This window comes from Callospermophilus lateralis, chromosome 1 (assembly GCF_048772815.1).
Source record: "Callospermophilus lateralis isolate mCalLat2 chromosome 1, mCalLat2.hap1, whole genome shotgun sequence".
Classification (NCBI taxonomy): domain Eukaryota; kingdom Metazoa; phylum Chordata; class Mammalia; order Rodentia; family Sciuridae; genus Callospermophilus; species Callospermophilus lateralis.
Window position 1 is genome coordinate 203502365 of NC_135305.1, and position 25702 is coordinate 203528066.

A 25702-nucleotide genomic window follows, 5' to 3' on the forward strand; every position below is an offset into this window, starting at 1 on the left:
AAGACAGTAGAATTAATCCAAATATATTAATAATCGCACTGTGTAAATGGAGTATATGCTCAGTTATAAGTCAACAATTATATGAATTAACTTTTTAAAAATTATATAAAATGTATATAGATATAAAAATAAAGACTTGTTGGAAGTAAAAGACACAGGAATTATCAAATATTAATCAAAAAAAGCTTGTATGTTTATATGTTTATAGACTTATGACAAAATAAATCAGTAGAATCTAGGAGGTCATGTTGCAACCATAAAAGATGACATAATTGCATATTTGCATACATCTAATATGGCCTCAAAATATATAAAACAAAATCTTTCACAACTATAAGAAGAAATAATAGTAATGAGATTTATATACACTTCTCTTAAAAGTTTATAATATAAGCAGATCAACATTAGAAGGAGAGTGTTAGAGTTTGCATCTGGAATATCCTCAAAGGCTCTGGTGTTGAAGGTTTGGTCTCCGGTTGGTGGTTGCTATTAAAAGGTGGAGGAAAGTGTAGGAGGTGAGTCACTGGGGATGTGCCTTAAAGGGTGTATTTCATCCTAGACCCTTCCTCCCTTGTGCCCTCTCTGCTCCCTGGCTGTATGAGGTAAGGAGCTTTCCTCCACTGTACCCTCTGCCAGGAAGTTTCTGTTCCATTTCAGCCTCACAGCAATGGAGCCAGCTGACCACACACTGAAACCTCTGAAACTGGGAGTTAAATCGTTCCTCCTCTAAGTTGTTTGTCTCAGATATTTTATCACAGTGACAACAATCTGAAAACACAGAGAGGAAGAATTTAAACAAGATAATCAATAAATATAACCTAATAGACATATATTGAATATTGCACTGAATACCTGTGAAGTACCCATTCTTCTCATACAAAATATCTACAAAAAAATAGGATGGGCTATAACGTCTTTAAAAATACAAACAAATTGAAACCACAGAGTATATTTCCAAACTTCAAAATAATTTAGAAACCAAATTTAGAAATAACTATAAAGCGCCCATATACTTGGAAATTTTAAGTATATTTTATATGACACCATGAGTCAAAGAAAAAAAATTTTTAGAAAATATTTTAACCAAAAGATGACAAAAATTCTATATCAAAGCTTATGAAATGCTGCGAGAACAGTATTTAAAAAGAAACCATCTTTTGGTGACATGAGATGATCATTATTACCCTAAATACCTGTATGAAGGCACGAATGGTGTGAATATGTTTTGTATACAACCAGAGATATGAAAAATGTTGCTGTATATGTGTAACATGAATTGTAAAGCATTCTTCTGCCATATATAACAAATTAGAATAAAAAAGAAATAAAAAGAAAATTTAACAAGAAGATAGCTATTATGGAATTGCAAAATAAAAAAGAAATGGAGCTGTGGGGTGCTAGGGTTGTAGGTCAGTGGTGGAGAACTTGTCTAGCATGTGTGAGGCACTGCATTCAATTCTCAGCACTGCATATAAATAAATAAATAAAGTAATAAATAAAAAAATGTTAAAGATCCCTTGACAACCAAAAACATTTAAAAAAAACTGTGAGTGAGACAAGGAAGTGGTTTGTGCTGGTTAGTTATGAAAATCTGTCTAATATGTTGAGGAGCAAAGAGTTTATAACCATACTGAAGAAAAATGAGAGCTGTGGAGGAGGGGAGAATTTGAGCATGCTGTAACTTTAAAAAGAGAACGGACTCTTGAGCCAGGCTCTATCACTGACTGATCGATTTCCTTACCCTTAAGCGGTCCCTGCCTTAATTTAATATAGTGGCTGGGCAATAACAAGCACTCCATAAATAATGCCTACTGTTGATATTTTAATCAATAAAATTTTATTATATTCATCCAAAAAAACATCTTTAATGCAATCAAAAATAATCTAAATATTTATCTGAAAAATAATTTTTAAAAGATCTAAAGAAAAAAGAAATAAGGATTATTAGAGCAGAAATATGAAATAGAAACATAAGAGGAGACTGGCAAAACTGAAAAGTGGCTCTTGGGTAAAACTCTAGTCAGCTTGTTCAGGAAAAAAATATATATATTAAAAAACACATAATACTAGATCACACTGCCACTAAAGGCAGGAAGAAAATATAAATCTCTTCATGCCAATAAATTTTAAAAACAATATTAAAAAATAGAGGGGCTGGAGTTGTGGCTCAGTAGTGGAGCACTTGCCTGGAATGTGTGAGGCCCTGGGTTCGATCCTCAGTGCCACATATAAATGAATAAATAAAATAAAAGGTCCATTGACAATTTTAAAATACTTTAAAAAACTAAATAGAGAAAAAAATTGAATTAAAAGAAAACTATCCTAAAAAGATGACCCTCTTCTTCCCTTAAAACAAATAAGTCTTAATAGCTTCACAGGAAAATGCTAGGAATATTAGAGAATGAAATAATTCCCACTCTTAGATGATATAAAAAGAGAGGACACACCCCCTATTTTTATCATAATTATTAGCACATATTAATCATACAATAAAATGGGTTTCATGGTGACAGTTTCACACATGTAACATCCTCCGATTGTATTCACTCCACTGCCCAATCTTATTCCTCATCCCAGTCTCCCAAGTTCCTTCCCTTCCGGTGTCATGTCTATTTTTAATATTTTTTAATTATAATTGTTGATGGATCTTTAGTTTATTTGTTTATTTATATGTGGTGCTGAGAATCAAACCCAGTGCCTCACACATGCTAGGCAAGCGCACTACCACTGAGCCACAAACCGAGCCCTGTCAGGTCCCTTTTCCCCCTAACAAAACCTGACAAAAGCAATAATCTTCAGAGGTCTAGTATGACATTAGTATAATTATCTTCAGGGGACAGAAAGTATAAAGGATTTCATGATAAAAGGCCAACTCAAGAGAATACTTGGATAAAAACTTCACTAACGTTTATCCAAACGGTCACTAAACATGTTAAAAGGCTTCATTAAGTCCTTAAAAAAAAAAAAATTAAAGCTATGGTGAAATAATACCATTCAGATCTGTTAAAAAGTCTGAAATAACGAGAGTTAGGCAGAATGAGAAGCACCAGGTACTATGCTGCTGAAAGCGAATGACACCACCCATCTCTATGAACTGAGTTCACATGTACCCCATAACCACTGAGTAGGTATCCTGGAAACAACATGTACGTAAGTACGCCAAAATATATAACAATATTCACAAAATAACATGGATAAGTGCCAAAAACTAGAAGCAACATAATGCCTATCCAGAGGAACAAGGATATTTTAACATATTGTATACACATATTCATACTATGGAACTATACTATACACCAATCAAAAATTTAACCTGAAACCACAGGAAATTATTACTCCTACTTCTCAAAACTACATCTGAAAATCTTTGTGAAATAGCAATGGGACCGTTCAAGACCAAGATCAATAATCATTAATCTCCAAAACTGTTACCATGGCCAAGTTCCTTATGCAACATATTACTTCACCCAGCCCCACTGGTCTGCTCTAATCTTCTAGAAAGCTGCTCTAGCCCAGCTGAATCATCATCCAAGTTACTAGTCCTTGGGCACAGCTCCTCCTGAATGTTTTTATACTTGCTACTGCCTCTGCCTAGAAACTTCTCCCCCCAGATTTATCACTTGTCTATCCAAACATCCATTATTTTTTTTTATTGGTTGTTCAAAATATTACAAAGCTCTTGGCATCTCATATTACATATATTAGATTCAAGTGGATTATGAACTCCCATTTTTACCCCAAATACAGATTGCAGAATCACATCGGTTACACATCCACATTTTTACATAATGCCCAATTAGTAACTGTTGTATTCTGCTACCTTTCCTATCCTCTACTATCCTCCCTCCCCTCCCATCTTCTCTCTCTACCCCATCTACTGTAATTCATTTCCCTCCTTCCAAACATCCATTGTTGAAGAGAAAAAATAACTACTTATAAAAATCACTTAACTCACCCACTTACACTTTCATGTTTCCTTCATAAGACATCCTACCACTTGGTGTATTAAAATTTATTTGAATATTTATCATCTCTCTCTCTACTTATAGATTCTATAGGGGTTACTACTTTGTTTCATTTCTATCCTTGCCCTGTGCCTGAAGTAGTCCTTAGTAAGGCAAGGCAATCAATTAATATTGAAGGATCACTCAGAGCAGTTAGATATTAAATGTGAATATAATAAAACTTGATCCTCAGCTTTAACTTAAATCACACCCCCCAAAAAGAGAGTTAAAAAATTCATTGAACTTTATATGTTTCATATTTGCCATGATTCCACACTTCCTTCCTAGAGCTAAAATAAGAAGAAAAATGGAAAGATTACAGCCAGGTGCCATGGTGCATGCCTGTAATCCCAGTGCTCAGGAGGCCCAGGCAGAAGGATCAGGAGTTCAAAGGAAGCCTCAGAAACTGAGTGAGGCTCTGTGTCAAAATACAAAATAAAAAGGGCTGGGATACAATTCAGTGGTTAAGCACCCTTGGGTTTAATACCCAGTACAAAAAAAGATTATGGTGCTGGCATTTAACAACTTTCTCTAACACAGTGAGTTCAAACACATCTAAACAAGCCTTAAAATTTCAGATACAGAAATGCTTGGTATTTCAAACCACCACCACCTTGACCTCACTATAACCACTAATAAAGTACATACTATCTTGTTAAAATGTTGAGGAAAATTCCTTAATATGCAAAAAAAAACAATTTCAAGAAAAAATGTTGAATAAAACTATAAAAGAAAGAACAAACTTCATGAAGGAGTTGTGATAAACTTACTAAACATAAGAAACACACATACTGTTCACTTTTTCCCAGTGCAGTGGCACAGCCCTATAATCCCAGTGGCTCAGGAGGCTGAGAGGCAGGAGGATCACTAGTTCAAAGCCAGCTTCAGCAAAAGTGAGGTCCTAAGCAACTCAGTGAGACCCTGTCTCTAAATAAAATACAAAATAGGGCTGGGGATGTGGCTTGGTTGTTGAGTGCCCCTGAGTTCAATCCCCAGTACCAAACACACACACACACACACACACACACACACACACACACACACAGTTCACTTTTGAAGCCTGGGAAGTTAGTGGTATTACCATATTCACATTAATTTTTCCTATTGGGTTTTTTCAATTTGAGAAATATTTTCAAATCAAAACCTTTGCTGGGTTTTGCCCAGCAAAACTAGGGTATACTCTATTATCCAAAAGCAGTCACTAGGGTTTGGGTCCCTATACAAATCACCAGTGCTGCAGTGGGAGGAGCAGGAGTGGGGGACAGGAAGGGGAGGATGAGACCATGTCTCTGCTCCAAGGCAGCTTCCAAGAACAGCCACTCCCTGAAACAACTGCTATTGCTGCTTGCACTGCAGACTAGCTGGCTAGTCTTCCAGGGGTGCTTTCTGATAAATGGCAGAGGAAGCCTTCCTTCCCTCTGTTCATGTCAGCAGCACCCAGCTCTCCTAAGGATTTTCCTAAGGCAGAGGTTCTCAAGTGGGGGCAATTTTGCCACTGAGAGGACATAGGTCAGGATTTAGAGACATTTGTGGTGGTCACATCTGAGGATCCATGGAGTGAAAGCTACTGCCCTGAGTGAGCAGAAGCTGCTAAACATCCTACAATACACAGGGCGGTTCCACAACAAACTGTCCATCTCAAAATGCCCAAATGCCCAGGTTGAGAAACCCTCTTGCAAAGGTTTATATTTGGTTACAACAAATAGGCAAGGAGGAGGAAGAGGCTAGGATAAAGATGTAACCAGAAGAGCATGACAAGAAAGTCAACAACAAAAGGAACAGATTTCCTAGACCCGTCCTGCTTTTCGAGATGGTTACTGCATACGAGGAACCCATCTGAGCTAAGAATATGGAAAGCAGGCCCCTATATACAGAATTACCAAGGAAATGAAAAAGAGCTTTTTTCAAAAGTTGCAAAAACTGACCGTAGAGCGATAATCTTTCAATAAAACAGGATATTGAATTATTGCTTCAAAAGCCGACAACGTGACCTTGATAAATTCTTCTGATGCTGTCAGCCCTAGGAACACATTTAATCATTATTAGTAAAGGTGTTTATTTTCTAAATCTCAATATCGAAATGCCTCAAACATTGTCTGTTGCATGGTCTACTCACCTATGGCTCCATCTATGTTAGTTTCTCCCGAGTCGATTGATTTAATATGACTCTGAAAAAGAGAAAATAAAAATTTTTAATAATAATTTAAAAATAACTTTGAAAAAAAATTTAGGTAGTTAGTATTCCTCCCAAAACTGTATCTACCATTTTTAATGAAACAACTCTTAAAAAACATTAAATACACTCTACATATTATGAACACCATAATCATAGTTTTAAAACATGACTTTAATACTAAAAGTTATAAACTATAATTTTTTAAAAGAAATTTTTTAGTTGAAGATGGACACAAGAACTTTATTTATTTTATGTGGTGCTGAGGATTTAACCCAGTGCCTCAGATGTAGCAGGCAAATGCTCTACCACTGAGCTTCAACCCCAGTCCATAATTATTTTTAAATATACAAATGATCATCAATAAGTTTTAATGCTGGAATACATTCAATAGCAACTGAAAAGGTAAGAATGATCCAACTGATCCATAATCATTTCCATGCCACACTTACTCTCAGTACCTGGGATATTAGTAAGAATGACACCCCATTCCTTATAAGAGCTCTTCCAGCCCACCTGCCTGGTTCTCCTCCACTCTCCCAACTGATATCATTCATGTTTTTAAACATTTTGCTACATATTCACATATCCCTAAATACTGTATTGTTAGTTTGGGCATTTAATCAAACTGCATCCCTTTCATACAAATGGAAAAGTATGTAGCCATTAAAATGCTCAGAAAAAGAATATTTAAAAAAAATATATGGATAAGTATTGAAATACTTATGTTAAATTCAAAAAGTAGAATAGAAACCCATACACACACACAAACACACATAAACTGTGTGTATATACACAGTCTCAGTCAAATATGTCATAGGTATAATTTCTTCTATAAAGAAATGCATACATATGAATATTAAGGAAACAACATATTAACAGTGGTTATTTCTGGATGTGGAATTGTGATTTTATTTTTTTCATATTTCACTATAATTTTCCACATTTTCTCTAACAAGGCTGCACTTTATATTTTAAATGAATAAGCATAAATTACTCTTAAAACAAGAAAAAAAATCTTAAAAGACGTATTTACTTTCCGGGTTATAAAGAAAATCACAATCTAGGAAATGAAAACTGAAAATTCCAGATATTCTGAATTCTCTTTTTCTGTCTATGAATAAACAAAAAAACCGACTAAAATATAAATTTTAAAAGGGAGATAATTATAAGCTTTTCATAATAATAATCTGGCTAAAATAGTTTCAAGAAATTCCAAAATGGGACATTACTTTTGTAAATAAATATGAATTTGATGCTAAAGAAAATATCTGGAGGTATCTTTGGCTATAATAAACCTACTTAATGGTCTAAGTCTTACTGCAGATGACAGGCACATAGCATTGTCAATGCCATGATCCTTCTCTTGTAATTACTTTGAAAGAATATGTAGATCCTGAGGACATTAACATTAATTTTCCAGAAGGAGATCACAGAAAGGACAGGCATCAGTTTCTTTCAGAGCCCGAGGTGGGAGCTGTGCTGCCACTTTTCCTTTTCTGTACTCTTGGGATTTTCTAAGCACACTTTTTTTTTTTTTTTCAGTGTCAATGAGGGTTATCAACATGATGATATTATGGGTTTCTTAAAACTTCTTTATACTTCCCCTATTTAATTAAAAGTATTCCTACTGGATATTTCATTAATTTACCAATTTTAATGTATTTTAATATACTTCTTCATTCTTAATGTAATAGAACATATTGAGGTAAGAGAATGGATTAGGAGGCACTGGAGATTCAAGGGGAGAAGATATGAACAGTCATCAAGGTGAGCGTCAAAGTATATAAACTAAGAAAATAAACTAGATGTACAAGTCTGAGGGAGAGCTCAATTAAGACAAACAGTCATGTATTCAGGGTGAGAATAACGCAAGCAGTATTATCTCTTTTAAAAATATAAGAGGGCTGAAGCTGTGGCTCAGTGGTAGAGTGCTTGCCTGGCATGTGTGAGACCCTGGGTTCGATCCTCAGCACCACATAAAAATAAATAAATAAAGGTGTGTGTCCATCTACAACTAAAAAATTTTTTAAAAATAAAAGAGTGTTCCATCTCTGCTTTACCTACAACAGAAGCCAAAAGCTACCAAACTAACATTCACAAATAAAAAATCTACAGAGGTCACAAAGTATGTCCTTTTTTGATAGAAATACATAATTAACCCATTATGTACTTTTATAAACTGATAAGGCCAGAACTGAAGAAAATACAACAAAATCCTATTCTTTAGCTCGTTAATCAACTGTGTATTCAAAAGGACCAAGAAATGCAATGAACATTAGGTTAATATACATAGTGAGTTCCCTATTTTCTGTCATTATCTCCCATTTCCAAGCCCAGTTCAACGGAGGCCCAAAACAAGTATGATATGCACACTCCTCCCAGCTGCTCACCAAAGATCTGACTATTAAAACTTGAAGAAGAAGCCAGTTATGATGACTGCTCACTTCTACCAATAAAAAGTGAAAACAGCAATTATCAGCTAAGTAGTACTCTTTAGCCCAGAGTCTTTGAAAGCTTGATATTGGTTTAAGAGTACCCTCCTAAACCATTTCCAAACAGTAGTCTATCTAAAATATAAGAAGACCAAAACCTTGTTTCAGTTGAAGGGGGCGTGGTCTACAAAATGCAAATTTCTATAGTCATATTTCCATATACTAGTATAGAATTTCTCTGCCAAAAAAAATAAAAATAAAACAAAACCCAAAGATAAATGCCTTCAGGTCAAACAGGCAATCTGTGCTCCGGTGCCTTTATGCAAACTGAACCAAGTGTGGGAAGCACAATTCCAATGCCCTCTCTATCTTGCTCCTTACGACCCTTGAAACAGTGGACATCACACGGACATCGATGGCTCATTCCACACCCACCTCATGCAGGCCAGCATCTCCTACAGAGCCGCTTCAATGGAAGCAGCTTGGCAGCACCTTGTTGCTGTTGGACACAGCTCTTAAGGTACACTACGAATGAAGACCTCGAATTAAGGCACATTTTTAAAATATAAAATGATAACATACCTACTACATGGTAACTACCACTTTTATTTTTAAAAATATTAAAAATATTTTTTGTCTCCAGAAGGACTAATAAGGCCTTCAAAGTACAATGCTATGGATGCAAACATGAATGGACTACTTCCTCATGTCACCAGCCCCAAAGAAACACTGTGATCTGGAAAGCTTCAAGCCACTGGGCTGAGTACTGGGTTACAAAACATTCACAGTTGTATAGCCCTCCCACGCCCCGTTCCCAATTTTAAGATATGTTTAGGAATTCTTTGTTTAATCAAAATTATAAAAGAATTATTTTAAGGCAGAAAACTCCTGAGGTTTTACTTGTAGTAGGGTGTCTGATGAGTTGCCCATGTCTTATGACATGGATAGGGCACTATCACTTGAGTAACAGTTTTGATGACTTCTTGAAAAGATTATGAATTAACTCACAGAAGCAATGTCCAACTCTCAAGAGTTCATAGTAAGTTCATAAGAAGTATAAGAAAAAATAAATCCAGGTCCTGAATTTCCATCAATAATTTACTCTCCGTAGTAGTATTTCATCAATGCCATCAACACCGAGTATAAGAAAGGTGAAAATACAGGGAAAGCTAACAAGATACAATAAGAAAAACAATAAAAAAAATTCTGGAACTAGCCATGATTCAAACAAGGAAAATGACCAAAAGACCCATCTCCATTTCATTTCCCTAAATTCCCTTTATTTGGGTGAGATTACAATGGGAGGGGGAGAGAATAGTGCTAAAATTTTTTTCTCAAAATCATGAGATGTTTGAACAAGGAAAGTTATTTTCCATGTTCTAAATGTGAGTACTAAGACGATCCTAAAGAATACTCAAGAATACTCCCACACCTCCCTTCCTCAAGGTGGCCAACTCCCTTTTCTTTGGACACAGTATTGCAAGGAACAGGTATAATACCTGAAAGTCTATAAAGACTTTTAGGTTAGACACTTGTTAATTCCTTGAGAACATACTGTGGGCAGAAAAAAGAACTAAAGGAAGAAGAAAAAACACAGGATAATTGTACCTGAACAAACATGATGCCAAAATACTCCAAAATAAGCTACAAAGAACAAAACTACTCTTGACAGTGATGTACTGGTGCAACAGGATTATAAATACTTAGAATTATATCCGTGCTAATTTAGCACCCATATTCTACTTAAGAAGAGCTAATAAAAAGCAAGTTAAAGATAGTGGTCTATAGATGACAACTGTAATTAATAATTTGCAAATTCATCAGTAAACTACCAAAACCACATACTTTGTAGAATTTGGGCTTCAAGGGACTACAATGATAAAGATTTGAAATTGAACACAAAAGGATCTCTACTGCAATGCCAGAACCCACTGTTTCCTGTCAGTAATATCCACTCAACACTTGTACTTAAAAACATCATACTTCACCACATGATGAACCTCTAGAAAATCATATTCTCACTTGTGGGTGGCAGTAATTTCTTTATTCCAAAATAACAATAAAGCTGAGATGCCTACTTCATTTTAACTAGATCCTTCTGTGGCATTTTGAAAATCTCAGTTCAGTTTATTACAAGTATCAAAGTCAGACTGGAGATGCTATCTGACAAGTACCTTGGCTTTTCCTTTGTGTACAGCTTTCTCATTTTATTCAACAATACACACTGTAACTACAACAGACAAGGGAAAAGATAACTCACAAACCATATCCTAAACAAAAAGATAGTACAATGATTTAGTTTTCATTTCTACCTATGTCATGACATCAAAATTAAAGAAAAAAACTAAGCTGAGTTTAACTCAGAGAAATGCCAACACAAAAAGATGTGACACAATTGGACAATGTGAGCCTAAATGAATAACAATGAGTACATATTCTTTGCATTCCATGTTCATCATTTTATTTTAAATTTGTTCATGATGTTTAATACCAAAATCAATGAAAGTATTTCTGTGGACTAACTTACCCTATTTGGGGTGATCTCTGAACAAAATACATTATCAGGAGTGAATGTATTTTTCTCCAAATGTCAAATTTTATTACAGTCAACAGATTAAAAATATAAAAAGGTCACTTCCCTGGAGACAAATAAATGCCACAAGAATTTTTAAATTACCTCATATTGACATCAAATTCCACAAACAGAAGGATAAGACATTTTGAGTAAGAACATGAAAAACTTAAGTGCTACTCACAAGAATAGTTCCATAACTGAAAAGAAACTCTTCTGTTACAACTTGAGGTCGAAATACCTGTGTGTGATGAGAGTTTCCACAGATTAAATCCCGAAAACCATGAACAGATTTTGTTCAAGAAAGACACAAATAAAAATGTTTTTTTCTGAATTGATGTTTCTCAGCTTCAGTTTACAAAGAAGCAAGCCAATTTATATTATCTTTTCCCTAAAATGATGGTACAGTACCTGAGAAGTGACGAGGTGAAGTACTACAGGCATCAGGGGGAGGCACATCTTCAGCTGTTTTGCTTGAACTGTGGATGGGTGTTTACGACCAGAGACATTAGCCAAGGCGTTGAGAATGTCACCTGTGAAGCATCCCAGACCAGGCGCAGAGGTTAAAGATCACACGTGGAGGTGCCCATGGTCATTGCTTGATTACTAATTAATTTCCAAATAATGAGTCTAAATGGTATGAGCTGTGTTCTTTTTATTCACAGGTACTGAGTTTAGAAGACACCATGGCCACTGGGGACAGAATGTAACATTCTGCATAAAAGCTATCAATTAACTCAATCTCTCATATAAAAATAAAAATAGAATTTACAAATAATTATTACACACTGGTTTTAGAAAATCTTTTTGTATTTTCCAAAGTTCAACTATGATCGCTTATTTCTCTTAGGAAAAATTACTTTAAATTTTTAAATGAACAGATAGTGGATCATGACTTCTAAAAACCAAAGGATATAGAAGTAAAAAGAGATCGGTTCCCACAACCTCCCTGAACTCAGCTACCAACTGAAAAAAAAAAAAAAAAAAAAAACATCTCCTGATGTTTTAGTAAAGAGCAAAAAGTTATTATCAGTTGATCATGAAGATATTTTCATTATTTTGAAGTTCTGAATTACACTTTATTGTAACAGTTTGAAGCAAACTATATTTTAAACACTTTTGGTTAATAGCTACATCTGCTGGAAAAGCATGCAAAGGGATTTAAACTACACGTACACTTTCCTTATTTAAACTTCTTTAAATAAAAAAGTGATTTAATTGTAATAAACATTCTTTACAAATCATTATCAGATATTTTTACCTTAAGGATAGTTTTTCAAACCAAAGACATCTTCAAACATTGAACTTTAAACCAACACTGTCAAAATTCTTTAATATTAAATTTTGACATTTCAGTTTTTAAAATTCTATATATGTTTAAGTTCTTTTATCAATTTTAATTTATGCCTCTAATCTTTTTTTAGGGGTTGGCGGGAGGGTAAGTAGGGATTCAACCCAGGAGCACTTTACCACTGAGTCACATCCCCAGCCCTTTTTTAATATTTTATTTAGAAACAATTCTCACTAAATTGCTTAGGTAGGGCCTTGCTAAATTGCTGAGGCTGGCTTTGAGTGATCCTCCTGCCTCAGCCTCCTGAGTAGATAGAACTATAGGCATGTGTCACTGTGCTCAGCTATGGCTCTAATCTTAAGAGAATATTATTTTCTTCAGATTTAGGCAGGGATAACTTTTTAGAAGTTACCTGAAATAATCATAGAAGTCCAATTTTAAGCAATTAACATGTTTCCTTCTTTTTATTTCTAAAATTCCCAGATTACCTCAGATAACACCTCAATATAACATTTAGCCTGCTCACATCTCAAAAATATCACTAATGCCAAATAATTATAAAGACAGACACATCTTGAAACTACATTTAAGGAGAGTGCCATTGCACTCTCCTGTAAAAACAGACAAGACAGTGCCTAAAAGCTAAGTCACAGAAAGGTAAGCAGCAAGAGGGCCTAAGGACAAAACTACAATTTACAGAGGATTGTTGGCAGTTCTTGCACGATGTGACGGATGAGAAGATCCAGGCATCTAGAGAGGTATTCACCACTGCCTTGCTGCTCCTTGCCTGGAGTGGTCTTTCTGCTGTCCCTCTCGATGTACATCACCAGCCTACAAATGGGAAAGTGCACAGATCACCTCTCATGATAAGACAGTTACCAACATCTGTCCCAAAACGCAGCCAAGGCAAGGGTTTCCAGAGGACCTGGTCCCAATCATGTGGTCATTAAGATTCACCAATTTTTCAAGCAGAGTCAATTTCTGCCTTAGAAAGTTCAAAACATTTATGCAGAAATAAGGCAACTTTGAATCTGTCTCCTAGGGTACTGCAAAACAATGCCCTGATTTGATTTACCTTTCGCCAATGGAAGAAAACATTATTCTCCAGATGATAAGTGAAAGGCAAACAAAGATGTCTTCACATAAGAGAGCTTTTATGTTCCAAAGATTCAAAGCATAACTACAAGCTGACCTGCACTTTTGGTGGTCATCAGCATTAAATTTGTTTGGAACCCCAGGCAATTCACATGTATTCCTATTCTTTCAGTAAAATATATGCATAAATGCAAAAAAAAGTTTCATTTTACACTGGGTTATATAGATAGCAGGTACTGTCTAAACATCTGGATTGTACATGTCTCTCTACTAGTTTTATAATATCTTTAACCACAGCAAACCACATCAGTATCTGAATCAAATATTTCCAACTCAGAACTAGAAAACACAATGGACCATGTGTCAGTCCAGGCCTGATACAAACTTCAATGGATCATTTCAGCCTTTATTCAGGAACAGAACTACATCTTCGGGTATGGATCCCCTTTCCTGGTGGAAAACGAGCCACTGAACAAAGGAGGGGACTGGGCTTTTATAGGTTGTAGGTGATTTAGTGAGCATGTCAGTCTGGGCACTCAGGAATTTGAGTTTGGGGGCTGGGGGTCCATGGCCAGCACCTGGAGAAGAGTTATCTTGGAAGAGATTAGTGTTTCCTAAAGACTGTCACTTTAGGTTTGATGAAACAATTTCTTCCTGCCTGCAGCCAGTATCTGAAAGGGATTTACCTTGAGAAAGATGAAATCTATCAATATCTGGCTTTTTTTTTTTCAGCCCATTTTCTCAGGCCTCACTATTTTGGTGTTTTTCATGTTACATAGCCAATAAATCATATTATGGTTTAGATGTGGTACCCCGGGAAAGCTCACATGTGAGACAATCCATGAAGGTGTGGAGGAGAAATGATTGGATTATAAATCAACTGGAGAGTTGGCCTCTGATGGGATTAACTGAAGTGGTAGGGTGTGGCTTTGACTGGCAGGTCGAGTCTCTGTCTTTTGATCACATGACATGAGCTGCTTCCCTCCACCACCCTCTCCCACCATGATGTTCAGCCTCATCTCCAGCCCTGAGAAATGGAGCCAGGCTTCTATGGACTAAGACCTCTGAAAACACAATGGACCTCAAACTTTTCCTCCTCTATAGTTGTTCTGGTAGTTATAGCAGCGAAAAAGCTAAAACAGACCATGACCTTAAATATTTAAGATGCTGTTGCTGGTTGAAGCCCTCCCCACTTTTTCTGAAATGAGTTTGCTGAACTCAACATTTTCACAAGTTCCCATTCTTGCAACTCTCTAAATGATGAGTTCGCAGATTTCATCATGGAAAAGTCCCTTTGCAACAACTTCCCAGCCATCCATCTCTCTATTTCTGTTTTCTTACTCATCCCACTGAACTTTTGCTTCTCAATTCCCACTATAAACTGGAAAGAGGTGGTTTTGTACATAATACAGAAACAGGTATACTGAAATCTTGACACAGCATTCATGTGATTCTCAATAGATTTATCCATGCATTTGCCTTTGTTTATTATTATTTATAATCCCATAAGTGAACACACAGGAAGTTAGTCTAGATTATGCATCAGTTAGCATCCTCTGTTCTAGTCACTGATTATAGATAGCCCTTGCCACACTCTACCAATGTAAGACACTGGTTAAAATACAGAGAGAATATTGATGCATCACAGGAAGGTATCAATAGTACTTGAAAGTAGGAACATAAAACTTTCTGATAAAGACTAACCATAGGAGAGCAATACCCCATTCCCTTTAATGATAAATGGACTATAAAAACATCAGTCATGTTCTGAAGGGAGCTGGCTTGGAGTTCCCAGTCCTGAAGAATCATCATAGCTCATAGCTTCTAAGAGAATGGCAATAACTTTAAAAACCTCTTAATTAGTTGGGACCTGTTCCATCAGCCCAACCAAGGAGCAGGACTAGAGAAGACTAAGGCAAAGACAGCCCTACTTCTTCATGTTTTGCTTCCCAAAATGGGTTGCCTGATATCTCCCTGCTAAGCTTTGCCATGGTCAGATTTGGACAGATTTTCCAAAATTAAAGATGGCATTTAAGTTAATCACTTTTCAAGATAGGTTTTTGCAGAACCCCCTCTGACTGTATCTGGTCTTGTTTCTACTTGCTATTTCAGGCATTTCCACTGTGACCATTCATTCCTCATCTTCCTGGGAACTTTTATTAATCTTATCTGTGACATTTCTTCTCAATTCATTAGCCCTTGCTTTTCTTCACTTTCTTCATGATTGGAACTACAGATTAGTCAGTTATTCATGAATATAATGAAATATCTGAGACAAGCTACTTATGAAGAATAGGGTATTTAAAGCTCACAGTTTTGGAGATTTAAGGGCTCAAATCATCTGTGGATGGTCTTCCTGCTGGCAGTCATGAGGCACCGCACAGCATCATGTATCAAGAAATAGAAAGCTCGTGTGTGTGTGTGTGTGTGTGTGTGTGTGTGTGTGTGTGGTCTCTCCCTCTTCATATAAAGACATCAAGACTCAACCATGGGAGCTCAACCCTAATAAATTAATCTAATTCTAATCACTTCCCAAAGGTCCCACCTTTAAACCCTATGATCAGATTAAGTTTTCTCTTCTAATGCCTCACAATAGGAATTATTAACACATGAAACCTTGGAGAACACCAAAACTATATCCAAACCATAGCCAATTATCCAAAATTTAAAATGGCATTTAAGTACATCAATTTTCAAGATCTATTATTTGACTACACTCTTGCTGCTCTTTCTTTTCTTTGCACCCATAAAGTCACATGAACTCTGGATGCACCCGACCATCTATTTTCTACAGAGAAGGATGCTAAAGTAAACCAATGGAGTAAATGTATTCAACTACAAATGTGTAACTCCACTATTGAATGATCCAAATGGTATCAGTGATTCAAGTGGTCACCTTGGTCAACTTATTCCCAAAGTTTATTTTCAATTTTTCTTCTTTTCAAACCACCAACCTTCCATATTCTCATGAGATTGAGTGTTGTGCCTCCAAAGTATGAACACACAAAGAAAACATACATAAACCCTTCCTTTCACAACAATGGATCTATCCCTTCTTCCATCTATGCTGACACCTTCATGGTTTTCTAGCAACTGCCATTCTGTCTCATCTTCTGCCAAGTGTCTTAAAAGGAAAACCTATATATACTACCTCCACTCTTCTAGATATTTGTTCCTCAATTCTGCTCTATCTGGTTTTCACTCCCATCACTCTCTAAGATCACCTCAAATCTAATAGGCATTAGTCTGCCTTTACTTGTCGTGACAAGTCAACATTATTGAATATTGTTTTCACGCCTCCTGTTTCTCTATCCATCATGACATCATACTTTCCTAGTTTTCTTCTCCAGCTTCTCTGGTTGTTCCTTCACTAGTGTGTGCTCCTAAATCTTCAAGTTTATTTTTAAAAAAAGGACTTCTAGGCCATTACTTTCCTCTTTCTATCCTTTTGATCCAGGCCAACCACTTTAATTACCTGCCATATTAACAGACACCTTCCAATTCATATCTGGAGCTAAATCCTAAGCCAATATATTCAACTACTGACATGATATCTGCTTTTGTTTGCCTCAACTACACTTCAAACACTATGCAACCAAAATGAACATCATTATCTCACCAAACCTGGTTGTCTTACAGCTATGATATCCTACTCTAGACTACTGAATATTCTTTAGCCTATAAAGGAAACCAGAAACCCAGCAAGTCAATCTTGAAATGTTCTTCAAACCCTTATAGTTCTCTACTCTCTAGCCAAGTGCTATCTACCATATTCCCTTGTCCTAGACTACCACATCAGCCATCCAGGTAGGTTATCTGCTTGTTTCTGTCAATCTAGCCCCTGCACACACTACATCTAGTCTATTCTCATCCATCAAGCAACTCCCCTATTAAAAACCCCTCTATAGCATCTCATTATTCTTAACATGACAGCTCTCAAAACTCCTTATCATTACCTACAAGGCCTACAAAATCTGGCGCCCATCTACCTCTCCACTTCATCATGCTTTTTCTATCCTCCAATCACAATGTCCTTCTTTTAATTTCTTAAACTCAGTACTTCCCCACAGAAACAGGCTATTACCTTAGCTTAGATAGCTCTTCTCTCCATTTCTTGCTAATAAATTTATATTTATATGCCGTAATTCCCTACAATTTTCACTCATTTCCCTAAATAAAATCCTTATATATTATTGTATCATGGAAGAGAATGCATTAAAAACTTACCCAACTATAATTTTCTAATACATATTTTTTGATTACTTGATGACACTCATCAACCTTGTAAACTTTAAAGGACTACATCTGATTCCGATAATCACATCTTTCCCCCTCTGGGCAGTTTCTGACACGAATTAAGTACTCAATAAATATTAGATGAATAAGTAAATACAGCTGTTGAAATGTCCTTACGGTTTTCTCTAGCTCTCTACAGCAATTGCTTGGTCTTTATTATTCTCTAGGCCCTTTTCTTAATTCTAATATTTGATGTATGTTTGCTTAAAATTTATACTACTGGATTATATAAAAGGTTAAAAAACAAACAAATGAATCTGCTTAGAAAAAAAAATCCAGGAGAAATATCAGAAGGCTAATAAACCGGGGGAATGTTTTCCATTTCATATAACAAAAGTTTAATGTATATATACCCACACATCTCTCAATTAGAAAAAGACTAAAGGCAAGAAAAATAAAATGAACACAGAATTTTAAAAGGAAATATACCCAGAATACAAATGACTCAAGCAAAAACATTCTACTCTTCTCATGAGAGAACTATACATTAAAATGACATCTTTTCTTTCATATACACTCACAACTCAGGAAGTTTGATAACAGACTCCCATTGGAAACTCTGAGGTACTAATACTCTAGTAATTCACTATTGGAAACAAGCAGGTACAAATCCCACGGGGAGTGTTATAGTCTAGACTCTGAACATCCCACAAAGGCCCAAGAGTTGAGTGCATACACTATGGGAAAGTGGTGGGGCCTTTTGTGGGTGAGACCCAGCGGAAAGAAGTTGGGTGACTTAAGGACATGCCAAAAGAGATACTGGGACTCCAGCTCCTTCCTATCTCTTTGCTTCCTAGTTGACATGAAGCAGGCAGCTTTGCTCAAAGACACACTCCCACCATGAGGCAGTGCCTACAAACCCAAAAGCAATGGACTAACAATTATGGACTGAAACCTCAGAATTGTGAGCCAAAATACTGTCCTGCACATAAGTTGACTATCTCAGGCATTTTGCCACAAAAAGGAAAGCTTATCTTGAGCCTGATTGCTCTGGCTCAGGTCTTGAGGACTGGTTTGAATAGGAGCCATGAGAATGGACAGCCTTCCCTTGTTTCTGAATTTAGAAGTACTTTTAGTTTTTCTCCATTTAGTATGATGTTAGCTTTGGGTTTGTCATAAATGGCCTTCATAATGTTGAGGCAAGTTTCTTTGATCTCTAGCTTCTCCAGTGTTTGTAACATGAATGGTTGCTGGATTGTGTCAAAGGCCTTTTCTGCATCTACTGAGACAAAGACATGATTTTCTGTTTAAGTTATGAATCACATTTATTTATGTCTGTTGAACTAACCCTTGCATTCCTGTAATGAAACCCACATGATCATGGTAAGTTATCTTTTTGAAGTGTTTCTGAATGGTTTGCTAATATTTTATTAAGAATTTTTGCATGTATGCACATCAAGGAAATCATCTCAAGTCTGTACTTTTCTTGATGTGTCTTTCTCTGGTTTGGGGTTATAATGGCTTCATAAAAAGTATTTGGGACTGTTTCCTCCCTTTCAATTTTGTGGAATAATTCAAGAAGACTGGTGTTGGTTCTTCTGTAATGGTCTGGTAGAGCTCAGCTGAGAATCCATCAGGTCCTGAGTTTTTCTTTTTTGGGGAGGCTTTTAACTGCTCTTTCAATTTCATTACTCGATATTGGTCTTCTTTATCTTCCTGATTCATTTTGAGTGGGTCAAATGAGTTTAGAAATGTGTTAATGTCTTCCAGATTTTCCATTTTATTAAAGTATAAATTTTCAAAATAGGTCCTGATAATGCTCTGAATTTCAAAAGGGTCTGTAGTAATATCTCCTTTTTCATCTCTTGTTTATTTTCATTTTCTTATTTTTCTTTTGGTTAGTTGGGCTAAGGGTTTGTTAGATGACTATCTTTTCAAAGAACCAACACCTCATTACATTGATCCTGTGTATTGTTTTCTTATTCTCAATTTCATTGATTTCAGTTCTGATCCTAATTATTTCCTATCTTTTTCTAGCTTAGAAGCATTTGTTCTTTTTCTGAGGCCTTGGGGTGGAGCATAAGATCATTTATTTGGGATCTTATTTTTTTTAATGTAGGTACTCAACGCTATAAATTTTCCTCTTAGAACTGCTTTCACATTGTCCCAGAGATTTTGATGTTATATCTGTTCTTATTCATTTCTGAGATTTTAATCTCTAGTCTCCCTTCTACTTTGATCCATTCTTCATTTTAGATTATTATTCAACCTTCAGGGGTTTCTAAAGTTTCTATTATTCTTCTTGCTCTTGAACTCTAGCTTTATTCCATTATGATCTGACAAGATACATGGTATTATATAGACTGGGGGGGTTATTTGCTAAGATTTGCTTTGTAGTCTAGAATATGATCTATTTTGGAAAAAGTTCCAAGCATAGCTGGAAAGAGGTGGAGTATTCTGTAGGTGTTGATTAGGTCCATTTGATTTATAGTGTGATTTAGGTTAGAGATATATTTATGATTTTATGTTTTGATGACCTGTCTATTGGTGATATGGGTATACTGAAATCATCAGATATTATTGTTTTGGGATATATATGAGATTTAATGTCATGGAGTGTTTCTTCCATGTAATTGGGTACTTTGAAATTTGGGGCATAAATGTTTAAGATTGTTATCTTCTTGTTGGGATTGTTCTCTTTACTAGGATATAAAGAACTTCTGTGTCTCTTCTGATCAATCTTTGCTTGAAATCTGCTTTGTCAGATACGAGAATGGTTACTCCTGCTTCTTTTACCTGAACCATAGCACTGGAGTATTTTTTTGCCATTCTCTTACTTTCAGCCTGTGAAGTCTTTGCCTGTAAGATTAATCTCTTGTAAATACATGCATCTTGCTTTTTGATGCATTCTGCTAATCTGTGTCTTTTAATTGGGGAGTTTGAAACCATTAACATTTTGCATTAGTATGGATAAGTGTTTGATGTTTCCTGCTATTATGGATTTTCTTGTTTGTTTTGTTATAGTTTATCCTGTCTGATTCTCATTTAGTGAATCATTCTATTGAACTTCTTTTGTTTGGGAGCTTTGGGAATTGTTTTTTAGTTCCTGTGTTTGTGGTTTATCTTTGAGTATTACTTCTAGTACTGGCTTAGTGCTCATGAGTTCTTTTAGTTTATTCTTGATGTGGAAAATTTTTATTTCACTCTCAAATTTGAAATCGAGTTTTGCTGGACATAGTATCCTTGGCTGGCACTTTTTTTCTTTTAGGGCTTGGAATATCTCATTCCGGGCCCTCCTTAATTTTAAGGACTGAGTTGAGAAATCAGAAGTGAGCCTTATTTATTTGCCTCTAAATGTGACCTGATGTTTAGTTCTTGCAGCTTTTAATATTCTTTATCTATCTTCCCTATTAGGCATTTTGATCATGGTATGACTCGGCAAACTTCTTATTTAATTAAGTCTATTTGGAGTCTTGTAAGCCTCCTGTTTGTGAACATCTATGTCATTTCTGATATGGGAAAAGTCTTCTGTAACTATCTCAATGAAAATATTCTTTATGCTTTTAGTTGTATCTCCATGTTCTCTTCTATCCCAGGTTTGGTTAGTAATCAAAGAGATATTGGGGGGGGGGCATATATCTGGGATAAAGCAAAAAATGGAGATCCAGCTAAGAGACTAAGGATTTGAAGACAGCAAGGAATATATGTTAAGTTACTATTAAAATGTCTAAAACTATGGAGGTAAATTCTGATTCAATTTGCAAAGTTGAATCTGAACACTTTGTGTCCTCTTTTTTTTCCCCCCTTAGAAAGTTCTGTCAGTATTAAAAACAGGAAACTGTACCATTCACAGTCAGAACTTTCAAAGAATTTCTTAAAGATGAGAGTACAGACTAAGAGGATCAAGAGATGGCACACATGAAGGAAAAAGCTACCTGGGGGAACAGACAGAACCCCAGCACCACCCCAAGCCCTAAATGGCAGGGAAATAGGACAAGTTTACACTTACGAGACAGTAAGAAAAGAAAGTTTCTCAACTCTATAAAGAATTTTTAAAGAAAATAAGTAGCAGGAAACCAGGGACAAAGGTAATGCTAAATACAAAGAAGGATCAGAGAGAGAGAAAGAGAGAATATTAAGAAAAAATAAATGAAGGAATTGTACTTTGAGAAATTTCATCTGAGAGCAGCACAGTTAATGGTTGAGATGGGGAGAAAGCAAGACAACTATGTGTTAGAAGTACACAGGCGGGAAGGAGAAAAAGAAAACACAAGATAAAAGAGAAATGGGCTGCCTGGAAATGGTGTGAGTAGAAGACAAAATTCCAGTAGTTCATCGTGGAGAGAATGACATATTTTCACCATAAGAAGTAAATTATATGGGTTTTAGAAATGGAGAGTTCAAGCTCCTTGTTTTAACTTTACCTGGGGTCCTCTACAAGGACACCATCACCACTGCTCTCCCCCATTCCTATCCTTCTGGAACATTCCTACTCCCTTCAAGTGCGAGTGAGCTCTATTGCCTATCAATTGGACTACCCCATTGCCTATTTTTACTTTATATCTTCTAGAGGCAATAGGCCACTAGAATAGATGTGAATTATGGATATCCATCCTATTTGGATTCACATTAGATAATTTCACCACAGGTTACTAGTTCCTTACTGAGCCATATACTATTTCCAAAGAATCAAAATACCCCACTGGTGTTTTACTCCATTCTAAGTTCATTTTTTATCAGTCTACTACAGATTCTTTGACTTCCTTTCCCCATATAAGAACAAATTGCTTTAAATATGGGATGCATTTTCCCTCTCTTCCATTTCCCTGCCAGAATCCTCAGCAAATTCATTGTCTAATTCAATACCTCTGTTTGCAATTAAAGCTTTTGTCTCTCAGCTTATGGCAGTCAAGTGATAAATGAAATTTTGGCCCAAATTCAAACTACATTGACCTTAATATATCTAAGGGCCTACTCGGATTAGTTCTTTACTTCCCAAATATGTAACTGGAAGAGACATACTTAGCAACTAGCCGAATCCAGACATAGGCTATCTGACCTTTGACATGAGGACTAATATTATAAGAAGAGACAAATGCAGGTATAGAATTTCCCCTCTCTACCAAGATAGTAAATTGTATCAACAGAAAAACTATAGAAAGTAGTACCAACAACAAAAATTTAAAAGGTGCAGGGATGGTAATATCTATTACAGCTCCATTTAAAGAATCAATTCACCCAGTATAAAATCTTGGAAAATGTTTGCAATGGATCTTGAATGACAGTGAGTTATCTAAAATGTAAACATGTTATAACTATAACTGCAGCTACAATTTAACATGTAATATCTCTATTGGAGCAAACCAACACAGACCTGGCAAATTTCTTACCTGACAAAGACAATCCTTACCCCCAATTGAGAGAATACACCAACAAGTGAAAGAACAACCAGTATGTGTTTGTTTTTACTCATCAAGGCAAATGGGTCATATTAACTGTCTTGCTGCAGAGCTATGCCAACTCTCCTGCTCTTGACCATAAAACAGCCTGCAAAGATCTATTCCCAAGTATCATACACCTATATTATTTTGATGACATAAGGAAGAGTCAGCAGCAAGTACTCTGGAGGACTTAGCAAATCACTTAAGAGAGAGAAACCTCATTAAAAATTCAGGGCTTACCACCTCAGTAAAGTTCTAGGATTAAGTGGTCTAGAGCATGTTCAGACTCCTGGACTAAAAGTCTGGGAGTCTGATTGTACCAATTATAACAAAAAAGGAAACACAATATGTGGTGTGATTTTATGAATTTAGAAGGCAATACATACCATCTTTGGATCTGTTCCTTTCACTCACATTTATGAGGACCCTTAAAATTGCTAGTTTTAAAGGGAGTTGAAAAGCTCTGCAGCAATTTCAAGCTGCTATGTAAGTGGCTCTGCCACCTAGACCTAACATCCAACATATCTATGGCGCTGAGTAGCTGTGGCAAATATAACTCCAGGAAAGTACCAACAGGTCAATCACAACATACATCTCTGTGCTTTTAGAGCAGAACCTCATTGTCATCTGTGGATGACTATTGTTTTAGAAACAGCTTCTCATAGAAAATAAGCACGTGACCACTGGAGTCAAATGAGCTTATGATCTGAGCTACCTATCATTAACCTCACTTCACCAAGCCACTAGGTTTTGGATACACATCAGTAAACCATCATCAAGTAGGTTGATAAATATAAGAGACTGAGCTTGGATAGGGCCACAATATACACACTATATGAGGAAATGGTTCCTATTTCTCCAACATACTCCTTTGAATTACCTCCTCTCAATTCTGATTAAGAATAACTTGTGGGCTGGGACTGCAGCTCAGTGGCAGAGCAGTTCCCTAGCATATGTGAGGCACTGGGTTCCATGCTTAACACTTCATAAAAATAATCAAAATAAAGGTATGCTGTCCATCGATAAATAATTCTATTTAAAAAAAAGAAATATCTTATGAACAGCTGACTGAAAAAAGAAAAATGCTGAATCTGGTTAGTGAATGATTCAATACAATATGCCGGCACCAAATGAAAGAGGACTGTCACATTACAAACCTAATCAAAAGTATACCTGAGAAGAACATTCTCCAGTGAGCAGAATTTCAAAACAGATTTTGTTGGACTCTGTGTTTAACTGAGATATGGCCACTGGCTAACAGTTTAGTAAGATGGTCAGGGACAGAAGACTGGTGACAAGAAATTCTAGGAAAGAGGTTTGCAGACAGACCTGAGAATAGGGAAGATGTATGAAGACATTTGTATGTGATGTGGATGTCTGTTAAAGAGTATCCATTTCAGAGGAGGCCCTCAATAATCAGGTATGAGACATATTCTGCAAATGGCAGTCAAGATTCCTTCTCCAGTCACTCCAGTGCTCATACAACAGGTCCATGTACTAAGGGGATGGGAGGTGGCAAAGATGGAGTGTATGCATGGGCTCTGCAAAAGGAATGCTCGTCAATGATTATGTAGATACTGGCCCTCCAATCAAGAAGAAAACCAATGCTGAGAACTTGGTGTAGTGCCATTTCCTCAGGAGAGCAACCAGTTGCCTAAAACAGGTTGATTTGTAGAAGGGGCAGCAAACTATTCTCACTATAATAAACACAAATCCCTGCACACAAGCTTCACCAACACCATAAAATGAAGCACAGATTTAAGAAATGCTTTACTTACCATCATGTAATCAAAATAGCAATGCCTCTGATCAAAGAATGTGGCAATGGGCTCAAGCCTATGAAATTCATAGTCTTGGCTGCAACTATCACATACACAGCTCTTAAGGGAAAAGAGGAATGGCTTATGGAGAATTTGTGGTGTCAACTGAGGAAAAATCACACTGAAACTCTGGGCTCTATCTTAAAACATGAAGTATATGTTTTGAAATGGCACCAAAAAAATATGGTATTATCTCCCCACACAGTTCTGGGAATCAATAAGCAGAAGAGATCCTCTCTCATGATTATAATATCTTTGCCTTCAGTCACCATGACTTTGAGCTCTGCTGGGTTGTTTCCTAGGAAGAAAAGGTTCCACCAGAAGACACAACAACTAAACTAGAAGGTCAATCTGGGGATACAGGAAGCTTACTGTACTGGTTGGAGTACATCATCTTGATTACCAATGAAAACTAGGTGGTTGTTTCACAGTGAAAATGGGCAACTAGAACACAAATGTTCTCTGAAGAACCTCTCGGAATGACCACAAAATCTAGTAGCTGAAGTGAGAGAAAACCTCAGCACCAAGAAAAGTCTAGTTTACTGAGGATTCAGATCTTTGAGGTAATTTACATCCCTAGTAAAGTGCAAAGATATGATTCAAGTGTATTTACAGTACTAGAAATAGTTAATCAG

The 25702-nt window shown here is 36.2% G+C and overlaps 1 protein-coding gene across 1 annotated transcript in view; it reads right to left on the reverse strand.

The window, feature by feature from the left end:
* Ulk4 (unc-51 like kinase 4) overlaps positions 1-25702 on the reverse strand; it is a 501941-nt gene that overhangs the window by 313799 nt on the left and 162440 nt on the right. Inside the window, exons 23-27 of the mRNA XM_076869315.2 lie at positions 13173-13306; positions 11596-11717; positions 11369-11425; positions 6121-6172; positions 5930-6024 (exon numbers count right to left, since the gene is read on the reverse strand). Of these exons, the coding sequence (XP_076725430.2) occupies positions 5930-6024; positions 6121-6172; positions 11369-11425; positions 11596-11717; positions 13173-13306 (460 nt within the window). The remainder of the gene's footprint in view (positions 1-5929; positions 6025-6120; positions 6173-11368; positions 11426-11595; positions 11718-13172; positions 13307-25702) is intronic.